This window comes from Hibiscus syriacus, unplaced genomic scaffold (genome assembly GCF_006381635.1).
Source record: "Hibiscus syriacus cultivar Baekdansim isolate YM2019G1 unplaced genomic scaffold, ASM638163v2 tig00117056_pilon, whole genome shotgun sequence".
In the NCBI taxonomy this organism is placed as follows: domain Eukaryota; kingdom Viridiplantae; phylum Streptophyta; class Magnoliopsida; order Malvales; family Malvaceae; genus Hibiscus; species Hibiscus syriacus.
The window spans coordinates 3350971-3369330 of record NW_024063539.1 but is presented as its reverse complement, the minus strand read 5'-3'; the positions used below and the strand labels follow the sequence as shown (position 1 = coordinate 3369330).

At 30.5% G+C, this 18360-nt stretch overlaps 1 protein-coding gene and 1 pseudogene across 1 annotated transcript; both read left to right on the top strand.

Annotated features, from left to right (window-relative positions):
* Positions 1 to 312: 312 nt before the first annotated feature.
* On the top strand, positions 313 to 4402 carry LOC120198601 (annotated as a pseudogene).
* A 1752-nt stretch (positions 4403 to 6154) lies between these two features.
* LOC120198240 (XIAP-associated factor 1-like) lies at positions 6155 to 9591 on the top strand. Its single transcript, XM_039199594.1, has 6 exons — positions 6155 to 6231; positions 6343 to 6404; positions 7425 to 7560; positions 7687 to 7824; positions 7920 to 8041; positions 9279 to 9591. Exons 2-6 carry the CDS (start codon positions 6361 to 6363, stop codon positions 9445 to 9447), a joined length of 609 nt encoding a protein of 202 aa, XP_039055525.1. The 5' UTR covers positions 6155 to 6231; positions 6343 to 6360; the 3' UTR covers positions 9448 to 9591.
* Positions 9592 to 18360: the final 8769 nt, after the last annotated feature.

Sequence of the window (18360 nt, the reverse complement as noted above, 5' to 3'; positions counted from 1 at the left end):
TACGTAAAGCAGTAAAATAAGAAGCAAAAGTTAATGACACAAAGCAATGGGACTCTGGGAGGCTTTGCATTTGTGTGCGCAAAGAAGTAAAAGACGAAGCAAAAGTTAACGACGCAAAGCAATGGGAGAAGTGGAAATGTGGAATATCGAATATGCCAAAGCGGGGGCGTAGAGTCTCAGCCTCAGAATCCAAATTCCAAAACAAAAGCCATGCCCATCTTCACGTATTTCCAGGGATGGAATCAAAGCTCTCTAACCCAGCAGACACCAGCATAGAAAATACAGACTTTACCTTAAAATAAACTAAACTTTTTTTTTTTAATAAAAATGACCATTTCTATATTAAATACTCCTAACATTATTCGATTACCCCCACCATCTTCTTACTTCTTAAGTATTGCCATCTCCTCCATTCGTTTCTCAAACCCAAAAAAGCCAAAACAACTTTATCTCTGTTGTACCTCTGCTTCTCTCTCGGGTATACCCTTTTTTACATTCCTCGTTTTTCTTTTTTGGGTGATTTTTTTTTGAAGATTTTGTTGCATTTGATGGTGTTAGTTATAGAAATTGTTTGTTCATTATTTGGGTTATTGTAGATATGGATGTAACGAGCAGTCCTGGATTGTACCCTCTGCATCGTTGTAAAACTCTGCATCTGGTTAGTCAATGATCTTCGCTGAGAATCGGAACTAGAATTGATGGGTCGATATGGGTTTTAAACATGGATTTTTTTTTTGTTTAATGCAGGTGAGGCATGCTCAAGGGATTCATAATGTAGCAGGGGACATAGATTTCTCCAATTATTTATCTGAAGAATTTTTCGATGCCCATCTCACGCCTCTTGGTTGGCAACAGGTTTGTATGAACGCCAATGAAAAATCACATTGGTTTGATTACTGTTCTAATAGTTTTCCCAATAAAAATGTGTGCAAAATCTAGCAATTGGATTTATTTGAATGAATGTCAATGATGTAGTTCATTCTATGTGTACGAAACATTACAACAGGTTGATAATCTGCGCAAGCATGTTCATGAAACTGGGCTTTCTAAGAAAATTGAATTGGTCATTGTTTCTCCTTTGCTCAGGTAAATAACTTCTCAATTAGTTTTTTTTTTCATCATAAACAAAATAATCAATTAAATCCATTTAAGAATCACAGCTACTATGTTTGGTGCTGAATGTTCATTGCTTTGAAAATGGAAACACTCGTGCTGCTTTTATTAATAAAGGAATAATTCATTTTTAAATGTTAGTTTTTCCTCAGTTCTAGTGCTATAGCTGTCGGGGAATAATGGATTTTAGAAATTTTGGCATTCTAGGACTTTGCAAACTGCAGTGGGAGTCTTTGGTGGTGAAGGGTATAAAGATGGGATAGATGTACCTCCATTGATGCTAGAAAATGCAGGGGAAAGTAACCGTCCTGCAATTTCAAGTCTGAATTGCCCGCCGTTTGTAGCTGTTGAACTTTGTCGAGAACATTTGGTACATCCTTGAATCTCTAAAAGAACTAACTAGATCTCTTTTGGACTTTCTTTTATTTGTAACGAGAATAATGAAAACCACTTCTGGCAATATATGGTAGACATCGTATGAAAGTATTTATTTCAACTTAATGTGTTTTCTGCTTACATCTTTTTAATGCCGTTGCAGTATTTACTTGTGTGGTGTAATATGAATATAAATTTTCAATTTCATGCTTGCATAGCAAGGAAATAAACAGATCCCAAATGGATATGCAAAACTCATTTAGTGTGTATGTAGGTTCCTCCCTTGTTCTCTGATATAAAAGTCTGCCATGCAAAAAAAAATTAGGTTTTTGATATTAAACATTGATTTTCAATATCCATCAACATACTTTATCAAACCTCAAACCTTTGCTTTTGGAATAACTGATGTATTCGAACCATATAACTTTTTGGTTACAGGATTCAATTTAGATTTCCCTTTTTTCTTCTTTCTAATGCAGATTTTTCAGATGCCCTGTTTGTATTCATGTGTTGTTTCCTATTTCCTATCAGTGATCTTGCTCCCAAAATGCATGAAGTATTGCGAAATATTCATGAAATGAGCATAGAAACTTGGTATGCATTGAAATATGTTTGATATTAGTCACAGACTCAACATAGATGTCAAGATTGTAATAATCCTCGGGTGAAAGTGTCGAAAATGGATACATGTCTGACAGGCTATCTTTAATCTTTATTCAAGTTTTTTCATGTATTTGGAGGGTCCTTGAAGGGTTATATCCCCATACTCATATTGGGATATACATCGAGCACGAGTACTTCAAGGAAAATGAAGAATCGGAGCAACACAACTCTTTCAAATCATGATAGAGCACAGCATTTAATGGTTTAAGAATATCATTATAAATTCTGGAAATTGGATGATTTTGACACCTAAAGCCTAATCCACTTCATATGTGTTGGAGACTCGGAACATAACCCCCAATATTTTTTGGTTCACTGGTAAATACTTGTCATCTGTTTAATGGCTTCCATGGCACATGCCAGTTAAGAAATTCTGAATCTAAAGATGAATGGACCTGGCAGATAGCCAGATTCTAGTGCATTTTATGTAAATATAAGTTGGAACTTATGAGTTAGTTTATTTGGTAGAATTTACAGCTAATACTGATTGCCCAGAATATCTTCATTTTTCTGGTTGAACTTTCATACCATGCGTTTCTCATCTGATTTTCATTTCCTTTTCCTTATTGAACCATTGAACAACAGGGAGTCCATCCATGTGATAGAAGAAAAAGCATCAGCGAATATCGGCCTTTGTTTCCCGCGATTGATTTTTCTCTGGCAAGTAACTTGTCGTGGAGCTTAATGATTCTCATTCACTTTGCCTATATTGGAATTTGTTATAATTGCAAATTCAATATCGGTTAATTGGCGGAATTCTTGTCTTTCAGATTGACAGCAATGAGGATAATTTGTGGGAAGCTAACTATAGAGAAAAGGATGAAGAAATTGCAACCAGAGGAATGAAATTCTTGAACTGGTGAGTGGTCCCTTAGTATCTGCTTTACAAAGTTTCCTTTTTTTTCTTTCTGATAAACACAACCTATGTTACTTTGAATCAGAGTTTTACCTGGGATATGAGTATGATTCTGGTACAGGTATATTCTTTTTTTCTAAGATTTTCTTGTAGGGTCTTTGGAAGATCATATCCCCATACCCTTATCCAGGTATATGTTAGGCACTGGTACTTCAAGAAAAATGAAGAACTGGAGTCAATCCTGGAAATGGCTATGTTAACTGAACTCTTCGCTCCATTAAAATACCAAACTCATATTTTGACACTGCCTATGAATCTGAATGACAGAAATGGCTAGATTATAGTTTGAAGTAAAATTGCTTCGTTCGATGGCTAGTTCACATCCTCCCAACCATTTTTTAATCCATTTATCATTTGCGGCAGGCTGTGGACACGAGAAGAGAGGGAAATTGCCGTTGTTACTCACAGTGGCTTCTTGTACCAAACCTTGGGTGTTTTTGCAAGGATTGTCATCCATCTGTGAAGAGTGAAATATGCACACAGTGAGTTCTGCAAATTTACAATTGCTAATTAACTGTTTATTGATAGAGCAGTCTAGTTTTCTTTGAAAGTTGAAATTACTGATAACCTGAAATCTTGAGTCCAAAGTCCATGTCCTCTCTATAATGGATTGCAACTCTCTGCCGTACTGACTGGCATAGTTTAATGGTCAGAATTTTGATCTGTTAAGTAGTATGAATCTGAGCTTTCCTGTAGAGATGATTTAAAACCTTGGAATTTCACGGACTAATATGATAATTTGGTACGACCCGTTGCAGCTTTGCGAATTGTGAGCTCCGGTCCGTAGTTTTGGTCGATAGATGGTATGTATGACATTTTGAAACCTTGAAACATAAGTAATTTGCTTAATCGCTGCATAACTGTATGAACTTTATTCTGAACATTTTTGCTTCAGTATGTTGGGATCAGATCGTGCAACAACCAACTATCCTGGGAAGATCCCTAGCGGGCCTGATCTTCCCAGCGATGTTGCCAATGAGAAGCTTTCGAATGACAAAGCAGGCAAGTAGCTATTCTTCCGAGTTCCAAAGAGACGATGAAGCGGGAACCTGAGTCTGATATCCACAGTATGATCCTTCTTAAAGTATTCATGTCTGATCTGGATACGAGTGGTGAGCATGATCCTCCAAAGGTATGGAAAAACTTTATAAATGATTAAAGTATACCCGTATTAGAGATATTTAATACTCGAGTCCGGGTAACATAATATGTAGTGCATGTTTTCATAGATATGTTAAATTCTTCAAGTATGTCAGATGAGTGGGATCAAATGATTCAAACAGTTATTTGTTGGTTGTCCATTCTTTATAAATGGAAATATGAACTCCTACCTCCTATTTATGTTATTTGGATTCTTGTTGTTTTTAAGCATCTATAACCTATGGACTATGGTGATATTCATGGCTTGTGTAAGTTTAAAAGTTTTACGTAATGTGAACGAACCTTATCTTTTGTATCATATATTTAAATAAAGATGAATCTACAACAAATGCTACATATCTATATGTACTATTAATATCATGCATTGATATACATTACGAATATCAACTAATATAAAATTCATTAGTCATCATTAAACAATGTTAAAATAACTTTTTTGGTCAACGAATTTTTAAAAATTATAAAATGGACATTAAACTTTGAATTTTGTTAAAAAAATTGTACATCACACCGTTAAGGAGGTGACATAGAAAGCTAAATTAATTTAAAATATTTCATTTGACCCTTAAATTTTAACTAAAATTTCATTTTGGTATTTCTGAATACTTTTAAACAATAATTCTCAAAAAAATAAAAATTTAGATTTTTCAAATGTTTTGAAATTTACAATTTATTTTTAAATTTATAAAATATATTTTAAACTTATATTTTTTTTAAAATAATTCATCGAATTATTTTATTTAATTGAGAGTTATATTTGTAAAATTAAAAATTAAAAAAAAATATAATTTATAATTCTTTAGATTTAATAATTTTAATTATCAAACTACAAAATCGTTTTTTTATTGTTAAGCTATAAGTATTTAACTTTTGTTCAAAAAAATTTAAATACAAACTAAACATAATACATCCAAAAATTGAATCAATTCTTAATTTTGAAAATATATCTAATAATTTATATGATATAAATTTAATATTTATGATATAACACTAAAGAATAATATTTATTTTATTTACACATAATGTGTTTTCAACGCAACAAACATAATAAAAATTATTTAAATTAAATGAAATTAAAATTAAAATAAGTTCAATATAAAAACTGACTTATAAATTTTTTTACTTAAGTAACTATTTTTTGGTCATAAATGATACATAAGCTATATTTTATTATCCTAAACAATAAGAATGTGGCACATGATATAGTTTTATTAGATGTTAATTTTTAAGATAAAATTAGAATAAAATAATAATTTAAATACTGCTGTAATAAAAATTACCTAAATAAAAATAATAATTTAAAGATAAGTTTTTATATTAAATTTTCTAAAGAACGTATACTTTCAAATAATTTAAGACTTCGATAAGAAAAGTAAAAAAAAAAAGAAAAGATTTGTAATGAACTCGGTCCATGAACCTTTATTTATTAAGTTTTATTTTATTTTATTTTTTATCCTTTATTTTTGAATTAAACTTTTATATACGTGTAGTACTATCATCTATTTAACTTTGATCTTCAAATATAATATTAAAAAGATTATTTTTTATATATTTATATAAGTATTTTTAAAATATATTATTTAATAAATATAATATTATTTTTGAAAAGTCAAAACAATTCGTTATTTTTTTAGCATTTTAACAAAAAATAATGAACAATTAAACCGGTTTTTATTCCCTCTGAAGATCTTACTGTTGTGCTGAAGGCCCAAAAAGTTAGAATAGCAAGGGCCCAAATTGCAAATAGCTGTGCACCTCACCTCTTTTGGAAGGCGCGTGGGAGAAAATGCTGAATGGTGGGCATATCGATGGTCCCAACTCCCAATGTCCGAGCTCCAAAGTTAATCATCTTAAAGCAGTTGGTTCAATCAAAGCAATAATCAAAATAACTCTCACTCTTCGTTCTAATTCCGTTTTCAATTTAATACTACATAAAAAGAATTAAATTTAAAAGAAAGAAAGAAAGAGGTGAGTTTCAAGGAGAATCAAAGTCTTTTTTGCAGGTTAACTTAATCATATTCATCACTCTTTTAGTTTCCCCTTATGAAATTTTCCCTCTCGGTTTTTATTTTTCGTTGATTTTTTTTCTAATTTTTTTTTTCTGTCGGTCAAAGTTTTTGAAACGGATCGCTATGGCAATTGCTTCGGAAGAAACCACCCTTACATGCAATCACTGGTATTTATTAGTATATTTTTATGATGTTTTTTAGAATTAATTCTGATTCGTAGGATTTCGGTGCTACATTTTTTTATTGTATTTACGATTCCAGTTATGTTTATTTATTCTTTTAGCAGCTGAGATTTTTGTTTATTTGAGCTTATATTGGCGGATTGGAGGAATTGTTGTTACTTGGTTTGCTTAGAGTTTATGTAGTAGTGGATTAGTTGATGCACAAAGTGAAAGCAATTATTGGTAATCTAAATTGGCCAAATTAAGTTGAGAAGGGAGTGGATTTAGTTGAATTACCCTCTGATTTTGGGTTGGCGTAGGACCTAAAATTCTGTTTGTTTTATGATTTTGTCGTTGTTTTCGATTCATGTGATCACAGCCTTTGTCTCTGTCCCTAGTTTAAAAGTCAACGAACTTTGAAATTTTGCTATGACTAGAGTATGTTTAACCTTACAACATAACTGTTGGTTACATTTTGGTGGTGTGCTAGCCTGCGTTGACAATACTTTATAATCCAGTCTGAACCCCCGACTCTTGAGCTTAGCTCAGGTAGTTCACGTAGCTATCCGTAAGAGGTAAGATCTAGGAAGTATGAGGTTGGCATTCACCATCGATGACCGAATCTAGGTTACGTCTTCCTTTATACTAATAAAGAAAAACATTTGTGTTCCACTTGATACCTGAAAGTGTGCTTAGCATTTGCATATTGTTGAAAAGGAGCTCGAAGCTTCCTCCTTTTCACATTTATCATGAAGCAATTTTATACATACGTCGTAGTATGCTCTAATGTTTCCTTAGGAAGATGAAATATGAGTTGTGTCAAAGATTACCGAGGTTCATCAATTGCCTAATCTTTTTTGCAATATAGAAATGCATTATTTTAGTGCACTGACCTGAGTTAGAATGACAAGACATTAATTATCATTAATTTATCTAACATTAATTTATTTAGGTTTTACTTTTTCTTTAAAAAAAATCCCTTACAGTAGAACTTTTAACACGTTCTTTACCTTCTGAATTTTTCAGTGACCGGGCCATACCTTCTTCTAACATCGATTTGCATTATACTCACTGCTCCCGTAATCTTGAAAAATGTAAAGTTTGTGGTGACATGATTCCAAAAAAGCATGCCGAGGAACATTTCTTGAACACCCACACTCCGGTAGGTCTTTTCTTTTCTTTTGAAATGAACCGATTTTGTATGTTATGTATAAGTGCACATCTAAAAAACTAGCATGATGCATGTCTTAACATTTGTGATGCTATGATCACATATCTGTGCAAGCAGGTTGCCTGTTCACTGTGCAGTGAGACAATGGACCGCAACATTCTAGCTATTCATAAAGGTGAAAATTGCCCCCAAAGGAATGTTACATGTGAGTTTTGCGAGTTTCCATTGCCCGCAATTGATCTGGCTGAGCATCAGGTACTGATTCTAAATCTGTTTTCAAATGGAAGGACTGTAATGGTACTTGTTAGGCGAGAACTTATTACAATGTTGCTGTTGCTTTGTGATTTTAGGAAGTATGTGGGAACCGGACAGAGCTGTGTCATCTTTGTAACAGATATATTAGACTGAGAGAAAGATATAACCATGATAATACGTGTACTGGTATTGCAGAAAACAATGTGGGAACTTCCAGGTGCATATGCTATGATATAATTTCTGATTGGATTGTTAGGGTAGATATTTAATCGGTTGGTGCATTTCCACACACACACATATATATTTATAATTTTAAGCTTGTTATTGATGCCCGATGAAGTGAAGTTGTACTTTTGGCTTTTATCTAAGAATTTTCGAATTAATGGGCTCGATTCAGGGCTTTGGGTTAGAATTTGGCAAAATGGATCGCAAAATCGGACTTAGGACGTCGAAAAACGTCAAAATGGAGGTTTTCGGAAAAAGTCAACGGTCAATGGCTGACCGGTTTGGTTCGGGTCGGATCGAGTTGGGTCAGATCGGGCAGCTTCTAGAAGCCCATCAAGCTGTGGACTTTCCCCACGCACAGCGGCGGCGCGTGGGCGCGTGCGAGACCTTCTAGGGTCGAAAAAATTGCGGAAAGTTTATATGAATTTTAAGGGGTTTGAGACATTTACAAACTCGGTTCACAGCGGTGAATGGCAGAGAGCTTGATTTCGCAACGTCGGAAACTTGATCTTCCTCACCCCTCACACGTCAGCGGCAACGAAGACAAGATGGACACCGGTGGACTTGGGATGACCCAATGAACACGATGGTGCGCGAGGTGTCGAAAACAGAACAATAATTGGCGACGAAACTTTGATTAAAGATTTTCTTCTAAAAGAGGAAAGGTTAGAGAGAGAGAGAGGATAAGGGTTTAAACTTTCTAAAAATGGAAAGTTTCTAATTTTTGGGCCTTTAAACCCAAATTAAAAAAATGATATTTTTACACTATAGGTTCTCTAGTTTTAGTTGCTTTATTAATTTGGATATGAATTTAATCAAAATTTTACTATGGTCTCCAAATTTAATTAAAATTTTAATTTAGTCCTCAAAATAAATTTTAAGAAAATTTTATGTCCTAATTTGGGGTGTGATATTCCCAACACGGATATACCTTAAGAAGTATCCATTTCAATCGAGAATCTAGCCATGCTATGCAATCAATGATTTCGTAAGATGTTTTTAGTATATGATTTTCCCTACATCCCATCAGTCACAAGGACCCCCCCTGTAAGTAGGGAAATATGGCACAATTTATCTAGTGTAATAGTGTTTGTGTCACCTGGTTGTATAAGGAACGTACCTCTATTTCAGTGATGTGCAACTAGATTGATTCTAATTAGGGTGTGGTTCATAATTGATTTTAATTAGTATTGTCATTAGTTTTAATCAATTTATTTGGAATCGTTTAGGGATGTGAGGGCAATTGAAAGAGAAGAAGGCAGTCCGAGAAGGCAGAGACCAGAGCAACCAGATTATTCAAGGAGACGAATTCTATTCACGATTGCAATAACCAGCATGGCTGTTCTACTAGGATCATTATTTTTCCAGAAGAAAACAGAAAACAGTCAGGTACATTAGTTTCTTTCATGTAAATCAGCTAGAGAACTGCACATTCCATTTCCGTATTATGCTGGCATCAAAACTCATTCAGATTGTGATAATGTAATGCGTTTTATTCGAAGTTATAACACAATAAAACTAATTATGCTAATGTATCGAAAATATGAATGTGGTATTGATATTTGAACCTTGTTCCCTAATTGGCATGATCCTGATGATAATATGCACTGATCAGCTGTGAGTGTTGCCTTAAATATAAATTTGAATGAGAACATGCATCGGTTTTTAAGCAATGATATTTACCATTAATTTATTTGCACGCCTTAGTTTTAATAAAAAGAACATATAACATTTGATTAAAATATTAAGCAGTGGTTCAATGACTACACTTATCTATGGTTTATAATTCTTTTTTCTTTTTTTTATTCAACTTCAGCCCATAAATTAGTTTTTCCTATTGTTTTTTTAATCTTTTTTGCAGCTTAATTTTTTAATTCTATTTTGGCCTTTAAAGTATACCAATTTTCTCATTTTTGCAATTTTGAACAATTTGGACTAATTAACTTGTGCTACGTGGTTTTATTTTTGTGACTTGTTTTCATTGCTTTAAATTGTTCTTTGGATGTCAAATGGATAAATGAGAATAATTTAAAGGTTAATATGAGAAAGAAAAAGTTTAAGATCTGAAAAAACAAGGTTGGAGGGACAATTGTGAATTAAGTTTATTATTTGAAAAGATCTGTCGTTTATATAAATTTGTAATTAGATTTAAATAAAAATTAATTATTAAATAGTAACTCAGATAGGGTTGAATTGAAATGAATACATACAATCTTCATGCTCTAGGAAAACAAGTGCGATAGGTAGATTATTTTTAATGAGTGGTATGTAGCTTTTCCTTTTGACAACAACGTTGAAGGTTCTGCCAATAGTGTTGTTTGGTAGAAACCGGTGGCAGTAGGCAGCCTCTCCTTTTGACAATAACATTAAAGTTTTGATATAATTATATTGGTTTTTTATTTTTATTTTTTTAATATTTTTTATTGGTTTTGATCTTTAAACTTTTAATTTGAATTGCTGCAAAAGAAAAATCTTAATTTCAATCCCTTACCATCGTCAAATGCCGCCAATCAGCCGAAGCCTCAATGGCATGTGACTAGTCGAACCTCCATGCTTCACTCAATGATTTTAGTGGAAAATCGACGATCACAGAGATTAAATGATTTTGACAGTGTGTGACAATTCTGACGATTCAAGCGGCGATTTCTCCCTTTGTGCGTTGAACTCCGATTAAATGGAGTGTTCGACGGTAAAGAGCGGCGACCATAACATCAGCGTCGACTGACGTGGGTAAAGGGGTTTGGTATTATGGTTTTTAGAGTTTTGGATTTTTTTTAAATTTAATAAAAAATTGGGTACTTTCTAAAATAATTTTTAAGTTTTTATTTTAAAATAAAATTGTTAAAATTTTATAAGCATGATACATGTCACTTAACGATCAAATTTAACGGCATTACAGTCTATGCACCTAAAAGTGTAACGTTAGGAATCAATTTTTAACAAAAAATCCTTTAAACACCTAAAGTTAACTAGTTGATGAGTTTTTTAAAAATTATTTATTATAAATTTAAATACAATAAATAATATTATTATCATAAAACTTAATATTATTATTTTTAAAATATAAAATAATTTTTATTATTAAATATTATTTTTATATTTTTATTAATAAAAATATTGATATTGGTATATTTTATTGAAATAAAAATATTATAAATTATATAATTATTTATTAAAGTAATAGTGTTATATTATATTTAAAAATTTAATTAGTATTTTAAATATCTTTATTAAATATTATTTATTATTATATTAATATAATTATATAAATGATATTATTCATTATTAATAATTAATAATATTATTTCTATGAAATTAATAAATAATATAAATTTTATTATAATATTATATATTATTAAAAAAAAATATAATATCTTATATTATTATAATATAATTGATTATTTATTATAATATTAAAAATTTATTATATTATTAAAAATATTAATAAATATATTTTAAATATTTTAATAATTGATATTTTGATTAAAATGATATTAAAATATTTTATTAATATTAAATTCATAAAATAAAATTATTTTGAGTATTTATTCTTTGAAGTGAAAAGTTCGGAAAATGACCTACGAAAAATCAGGCCGTAAGTCATTTTCCATAAAATACAAAGGAAATTTTGTTGACCAGGAAAATAACTTACGGAAAATCAGACAATAAGTCATTTTTCAGAAAATACAAAGGAAATTCTGTTGACAAGGAAAATGTTTTATGTTGACCAGAAAAATGTTTTACGTTGACCAGGAAAATGTTTTACATTGACCAACCAGTTTTCCTCCAACCAAACACTAGAAAATATTTTTCGAAAAATGAATTATGTAAAATAAATACGAGAAAATATTTTTCGAAAAACGAATTAAATGAAACAAATATGAGATTTCGGGAAAACCAATTACATAATTGATTTTCCCAAAAAAAAAACAGACCCTTAGCGTTTTAAAATTTCTTTCTAATAAAATTTGTATAATTTTTGAATTAATATTTTCATTTCTTTACAGTTTGATCTTGGATGACGTCAGTGTTAAAATGGCTTAGATGACATATTATATAAACAAAATTTCTTCTTAAAAAATAGCCTTTCAAAAGGTTATCTCTATTGAAGGGCTAATTGATGTTTGGAAAAACCACCTTAGCTTCTGAGCAGCACATGACATGGGCGATTTGACCTAACTAACATCATATAGACCTATAATTCCAGATATAATATTGTTTTAGGCAAAAGTGTCTCCTACATGGAGTGTTTAATTTCCAAATTAACGTGCTTTCAACATTATTTCTCGATCTAACGTATTTTCTACAGTAATCACCTAAAGACCCCAGGATATCTCGACGTCTTTGGGCTAAAATTTTCGGATTACTCGATGTCCTTAGTTAATATTTTTATATTTACTATGCATTTTTTGGAGATTTTACCAAAAAATCACATTTTCTTTAAATATTTACGTTTCAGACACCCTTTGAGATAATATTCCGGATCTAACACCCTTTGACACACGCACCAGATAGACACGGTGCATGGGTCGCGCCTTGAATAATTATATATGTATTTCTCGGCTTTTAAACTTTTCTCTAGGCTATAAATACGCTCTCAACCCGTAAACATTCACATCAATCCTCTCAACTAGGAGAATATCGTCGCTTCAGTACAGATATTCAACATCATTGTTTCCGTTAACTTATACAGATTTTCATCCAAACGAAGCATACCGCTTTCCATTTTATAACTGCAAAAAAAATATTTAAATAAAATAAAATAAATTAAATTAAATAATACAATAATTAAATAAAATACTAACAAAATATTAAATATAACGAAGCAGACCGCTTTCTATTTTATAACTGTAAAAAATAAAATATTTAAATAAAAAATAATAATACAATAACTAAATAAAATACTAACAAAATATTAAATATAACAAAGCAGACCGCTTTCCATTTTATAACTGTAAAAAATAAAATATTTAAATAAAATAGTAAAAAAATTAAATAATACAATAATTAAATAAAATACTAACAAAATATTAAATATAATAAAATATACCTTATAAATAAAATTTGAACGAGGTTTGGTTTTTGAGAGAATTTGAGATGATTTGGTGTGGTGAAAATAGTTGAGAGTGGGGTATTTATAGGATGAGATAGATGGTGTGAACAGTCAGTTGGGTCAGTGGGATGGATGATGATGATCCGTAATATTTTATAAAATTATTTATATTTTAAATTACTTACCCTCAAAGTTTTCCTAGAATATACTATACGTATAAGATTTTGAAAGGGTAAAAAACACATAAAAAAGTATCAAGTGGTAATTGGTAGACATAATTGTATTGTGTAATTTAATGCGAGAATAATTTTATAGAAAGTATTTAAAAATTTGTTAGATCCGTAAAATATTCTTAAACAGTGCCTAACAAGTAATTAATTTATGTTAAGATGATATTTGTGTAAAAATGCCAAATTTTTTTTCCTAAATCTCAATTAAATGTGCCTAGAGATCCAAGAAACAATCCAACACCCAAGAGATCCCAAAACCCAGTAGAAAACACCCTATATCAGGAATTAATCAGATGAGTGTATTAGTTTGGGAATTAAAAATTCCCACATCATTATTTGGGCACTTTTGCCCAATGTTTTACCAATATTTCCCTAACTAACACCCTTTCGGTGATTTTGGAAAATTTGGATAGTATCGCCATCGACGTTTGAGTTAGGTAGATCAAGTACCTAAAAAGTCTTTTAAAACAATTTAAAAAAAAATCATTTTATAAGACAAAATTTGGTATACGTTACCAAAGATTCGATTAAATAGATTCGGAAGTCGGTTGGGAAGGATTAGCACCCCACAACGCCCAAAATTGGTACTGTGTCGATTATACGTTGTCGTAAATAATAGAAAGAAATGATGAACCAAATATAAAGTTAAATTATGAACCATTTATTGAGATTTAATTAATTTATCTCGAATTAATTAATTACAGAAAATCCTTTAACTCGATAAAAATTCTTAAAATTTGCAATCCTCCGTCGGGAAAGCTATTTCAACCATTTATCATTGTTAAAGAATATTCTATCGTCGAATATGTAAAAAATGCATATCGAATATAAATTACAAATTGACGATTGCGAAAAATAAAATACATAACTTGCATTATTCGGTGTAAAATAAAAATGAATTAGCAATTAACAAACTAAAATTTATTTATTTCAAGTTTCATTTAGTTCAAACGTCGTATTAGATTGTACCACTTCGATCAAGTGATACTTTCTACGCCCATTCTACAAATACGAGTTCTTAAAATATTCGGATAATTTAAACACTTTAATTATGACAAACACACTTTATTGATACAAAGGATAATTTATAAGCTAAATTAATATGAATGGAATAAGATAATACATGGAAATAATTAGTACATATAAACATGTATGGATTAGGATAAATTAGTTAAACACATACACATATATACGATGTATGGCATTTAATGACATAAAGAACAAAAACTTATTAATTTAACAGTTTAACTAGGATAATAAATAATAAAAAGGCATTACATAATAAAAGGACTGGATCATACTAGGACAAAGTAATGAAACCTAAATATGTAATAGACCCCAAAATTTCAAATTTCAAACTCACAAAAAGTGAAAGATGCTACAAAGACTGAAGGAAATCAAGCACCATGCTATTATCTCAACTAATACCATCTTTTAAACAAAACCAATAAAATATATAGTAGTAAAAGTTAATGGAATCCATTCTGGACAACACCAAAGCATTAACAAATTCAAAACTATAAACATACATGCTTTAAATCGTGAATGACAATGACATTTGCATGTGCAACACAAAGTTCGAAATGGCCTTGAATTTTGCCGATGAATAATCCCGTACAGAAAGCATAAAAGGAGGAGAAAAAGTAAGCAGTGAGAGTTGGTGCTTCAAATAAATACACATATTAACATACATATTAAGACATAAGTAATAATTTACAAACATAATGAATTTGAACACAAAAATAATAAAAATTGAACAAATCAGATTAACATATAAAAAAAATAACAATTTGACATATTTTACATGCATAAAAATATAAACGCACATGTAATTCTAATGGAAATGAAACCTAAACATTTCATACAACAATTTTAGGAATTAAAACTAACCAACACAAAACATCAAGGACCTAATAGGTAATAAACCCTAGGCACTAAAGAACTAAATACAGGACTAAAATGAATAATATGCTAAATATAAGAACCAGAACATGAAATCCACAACTTTAATCTTAATATATGCCTAGGACCAAAATGAATATTGTGCAAAATCAAAAGCCCATAGTATGAACATATAAATAAATAATAGTAGACTGATGAGGACTAAAATAGAACATAAAATAATTAATGAGATCGAAATAGGAATATAACATTTTTATAAAGTGACCAGAAAGTAACTTTTACAAACCAGAGAACTTTCCTGCGTGATTCACCCATGTGCAGATAACATGAAACCCTAAGGCCCAAAACGGCGCCGTTCGATGCGTGATTTATATACCATATTTAAGGGTTTTCACTTAACCCTAAACCACTTTTTTACTCACAGCCGCATTCTCCTCTCTTTTTCCTCTCCCTCTCCTTCCTTTTCTGACGAGAAAAAGTGGAAGCCTTCTCAGCTACCAAATCTTTTCCACTTTCTTTCTCTTCTCTCCCTCCACCGAGAGAGATAAACCCGAAACCCTCACAAGAAAACCCTCGGCCCTAAATCCACAACCCAAACTCAGATATTACCTTTGAAAATTCGAGGATTTGGCTTGGTTACGCTCACGGTGGTAGTGAGGGCTCCAAAGGTAAGGCTTTTCGTTTCCTTTGTTTTTTTATTTTTTTGACTGGCTATTTTCTTTTCACCGAATAGGTTCGTGGTTTTCCTCTCGATTTTTCTTCTTTTCTATTTTTCTTTTGGTTTGAACCCGAATCTCTCGGTGTTTCTCTCTCTCCCTTTTCTCTGTTCGAATACCTTTGATTTATTCTTGGTCCCTTCACCAAATCCTCATGACTGTATCTAAAAATTTCTTTGTGTTTGGTATGAAAGTAATGGGTTTAGGTTAACCCCGTAATCTCCTTTGTCGTTGCATGTTAATTTTCTGCGTTTGGTGAGATTTTCATTGACTTTGGATTTGATTTGTTGGTGGTTGCATGTTGATAACGATGGTAGCAGCTCAGTGGTGACTCGGGATGTCTCGGCTTGATTTCTCGATGATGGCTTCGGGATGGCTTCGACGACGGCTCGTCAATGGCTCGGTGCACGTCTGGGAGGCTGAAGAGATGTTGACGGCGTTGGCTTTATTTTAGGGTTTCAAAAACCCTAAAAGTTGTTTGAGTTATTGGGCCAGTCTGGATACTGGTCAAACCGAGACACTTGGGTCTGATGTTGTGTAATAGGCTTGATAGCTTGTAACTATGGACTAATGAGGCTCGTTGGGCTTCGAGTTTGCAATGATTTAGGCCTGTAATAAAATGTAATGCGCTTTACTTGGGTTTGCTTATGTAGATGTAAGGCGCATTTTCAGGGATGTGTTTTCCAGTCACGTGTAAAAATTGGGTGTTAATATTATAAATATTTTTAAAATGGTACTTAATATGTAATTAAATTCTTTTAGGGTGATATTTATGTAAAAACATAAACTTTATTTATTTATTTTTTGTTGTGGAAAAATGTTTCACGTTAAAATCTTTAAATATTTTATTGTAAATTATTTTATAACTCGATAAATTTTGATTTTTACATGAAATAACACAATACGTGTAATCTAGTATACGAAAACTTTGATGATAAATAATTTAAAATATGAAAAATTTTATAATTAATAATTTTTTTATAAAATAATGATGATGAGAAATATTTTATAATTTAAAAAATTATAAATTTTATATATTTTTAAAAAATTTATTGACTTTTAAAATTAATCTTTTAAAAATATAAAAAATATTAAAATAAACTTTTAATTATAATTGAGGGATCAAATGAATTATTATTCATTAATTATTAATATTTATTTTATATTTTTTAAAATTAATATTAGAAAGAATATTTTAAATAAAGAGGTAATACTTTTTTTAGCTTTGCATTCTTTTTTATTAGAATTTAATATTTATTTAATATTTTTTAAAATTAACATTAGAAAGAATATTTTAATAATAGAGTTGATATTTTAATAATTAATGAATAATAATCTATTTGATCCCTTAAAAGTTTATTTTAATATTTTTTATATTTTAAACAATTAATTTTAAAAATCAATAAATTTTTCAAAAATATATGAAATTTATATTTTTTTAAATTATAAAATATTTCTTATCATCATAATCATTATCATCTTATAAAAAAATACTAGTTATAAAACGTTTCTAAAATTATTCATATTTTAAATTACTTACCCTCAAAGTTTTCATATACTAGATTACATGTATTGTGTAATTTCATACAAAAATCAAAATTTGTCGAGTTATAAAATAATTTGCAATAGAATATTTAAAGATTTTAAAAAGTTTTTGTCACAACAAAAAATAAATAAATAAAGTTGGCGTTTTTACATAAATGTCACCCTAATAAAATTTAATTACATGTTGGCACCATTTTAAAAATATTTATAATATTAGCACCCTATTTTTAGACGTGGCTAGAAAGCGTATCCCTTTAAACGTGCCTTACGTCTTTTGTGCCACCTCAATCGAAAGGGTGTTAGTTAGAGAAATATTCGTCAGAACATGTTATATCGGGTATATTAATTTTATAGGGTGTTAATTAAGTCAAATCGGCCATGACATGTTATGTAAGAAATCCAAAGGTTCAAAACCAATCCTTCAAGCCATTGGTCTCCTTCTACCTTTTGCACGCCTTTGAATAAAATATGTGTGCATCAAACTTACAGTCACGACAAAGTAAACGTGTTAGACTTATATTCGTTATCATGTATAAAGAATTTAAAGATACACTCAAATTCGGTAAAATTTAAAAGATAATGATTTGAAAAAAAAAGAATGACTCATAGAGAGGGTGAGAAAATTATTATTTTTAATTAGGATAGATTGAATGGTGTAGAGGTAGACACATAAGAAATAACGTCTTTAAAAGGACGTACGGAAGACATGACAAATTTTTTAAGCTCAACGCTACATGTCTTTTGCTGTAGTTCAATTCAATCGCTATACAGAAGACACCCTGTAATCCGACCGACTTTTTTTCTGTACTTTATTTCACCCTAATTGAGAAAATAATTTCCCAACTTAAATGAGTAATTTTTGTTT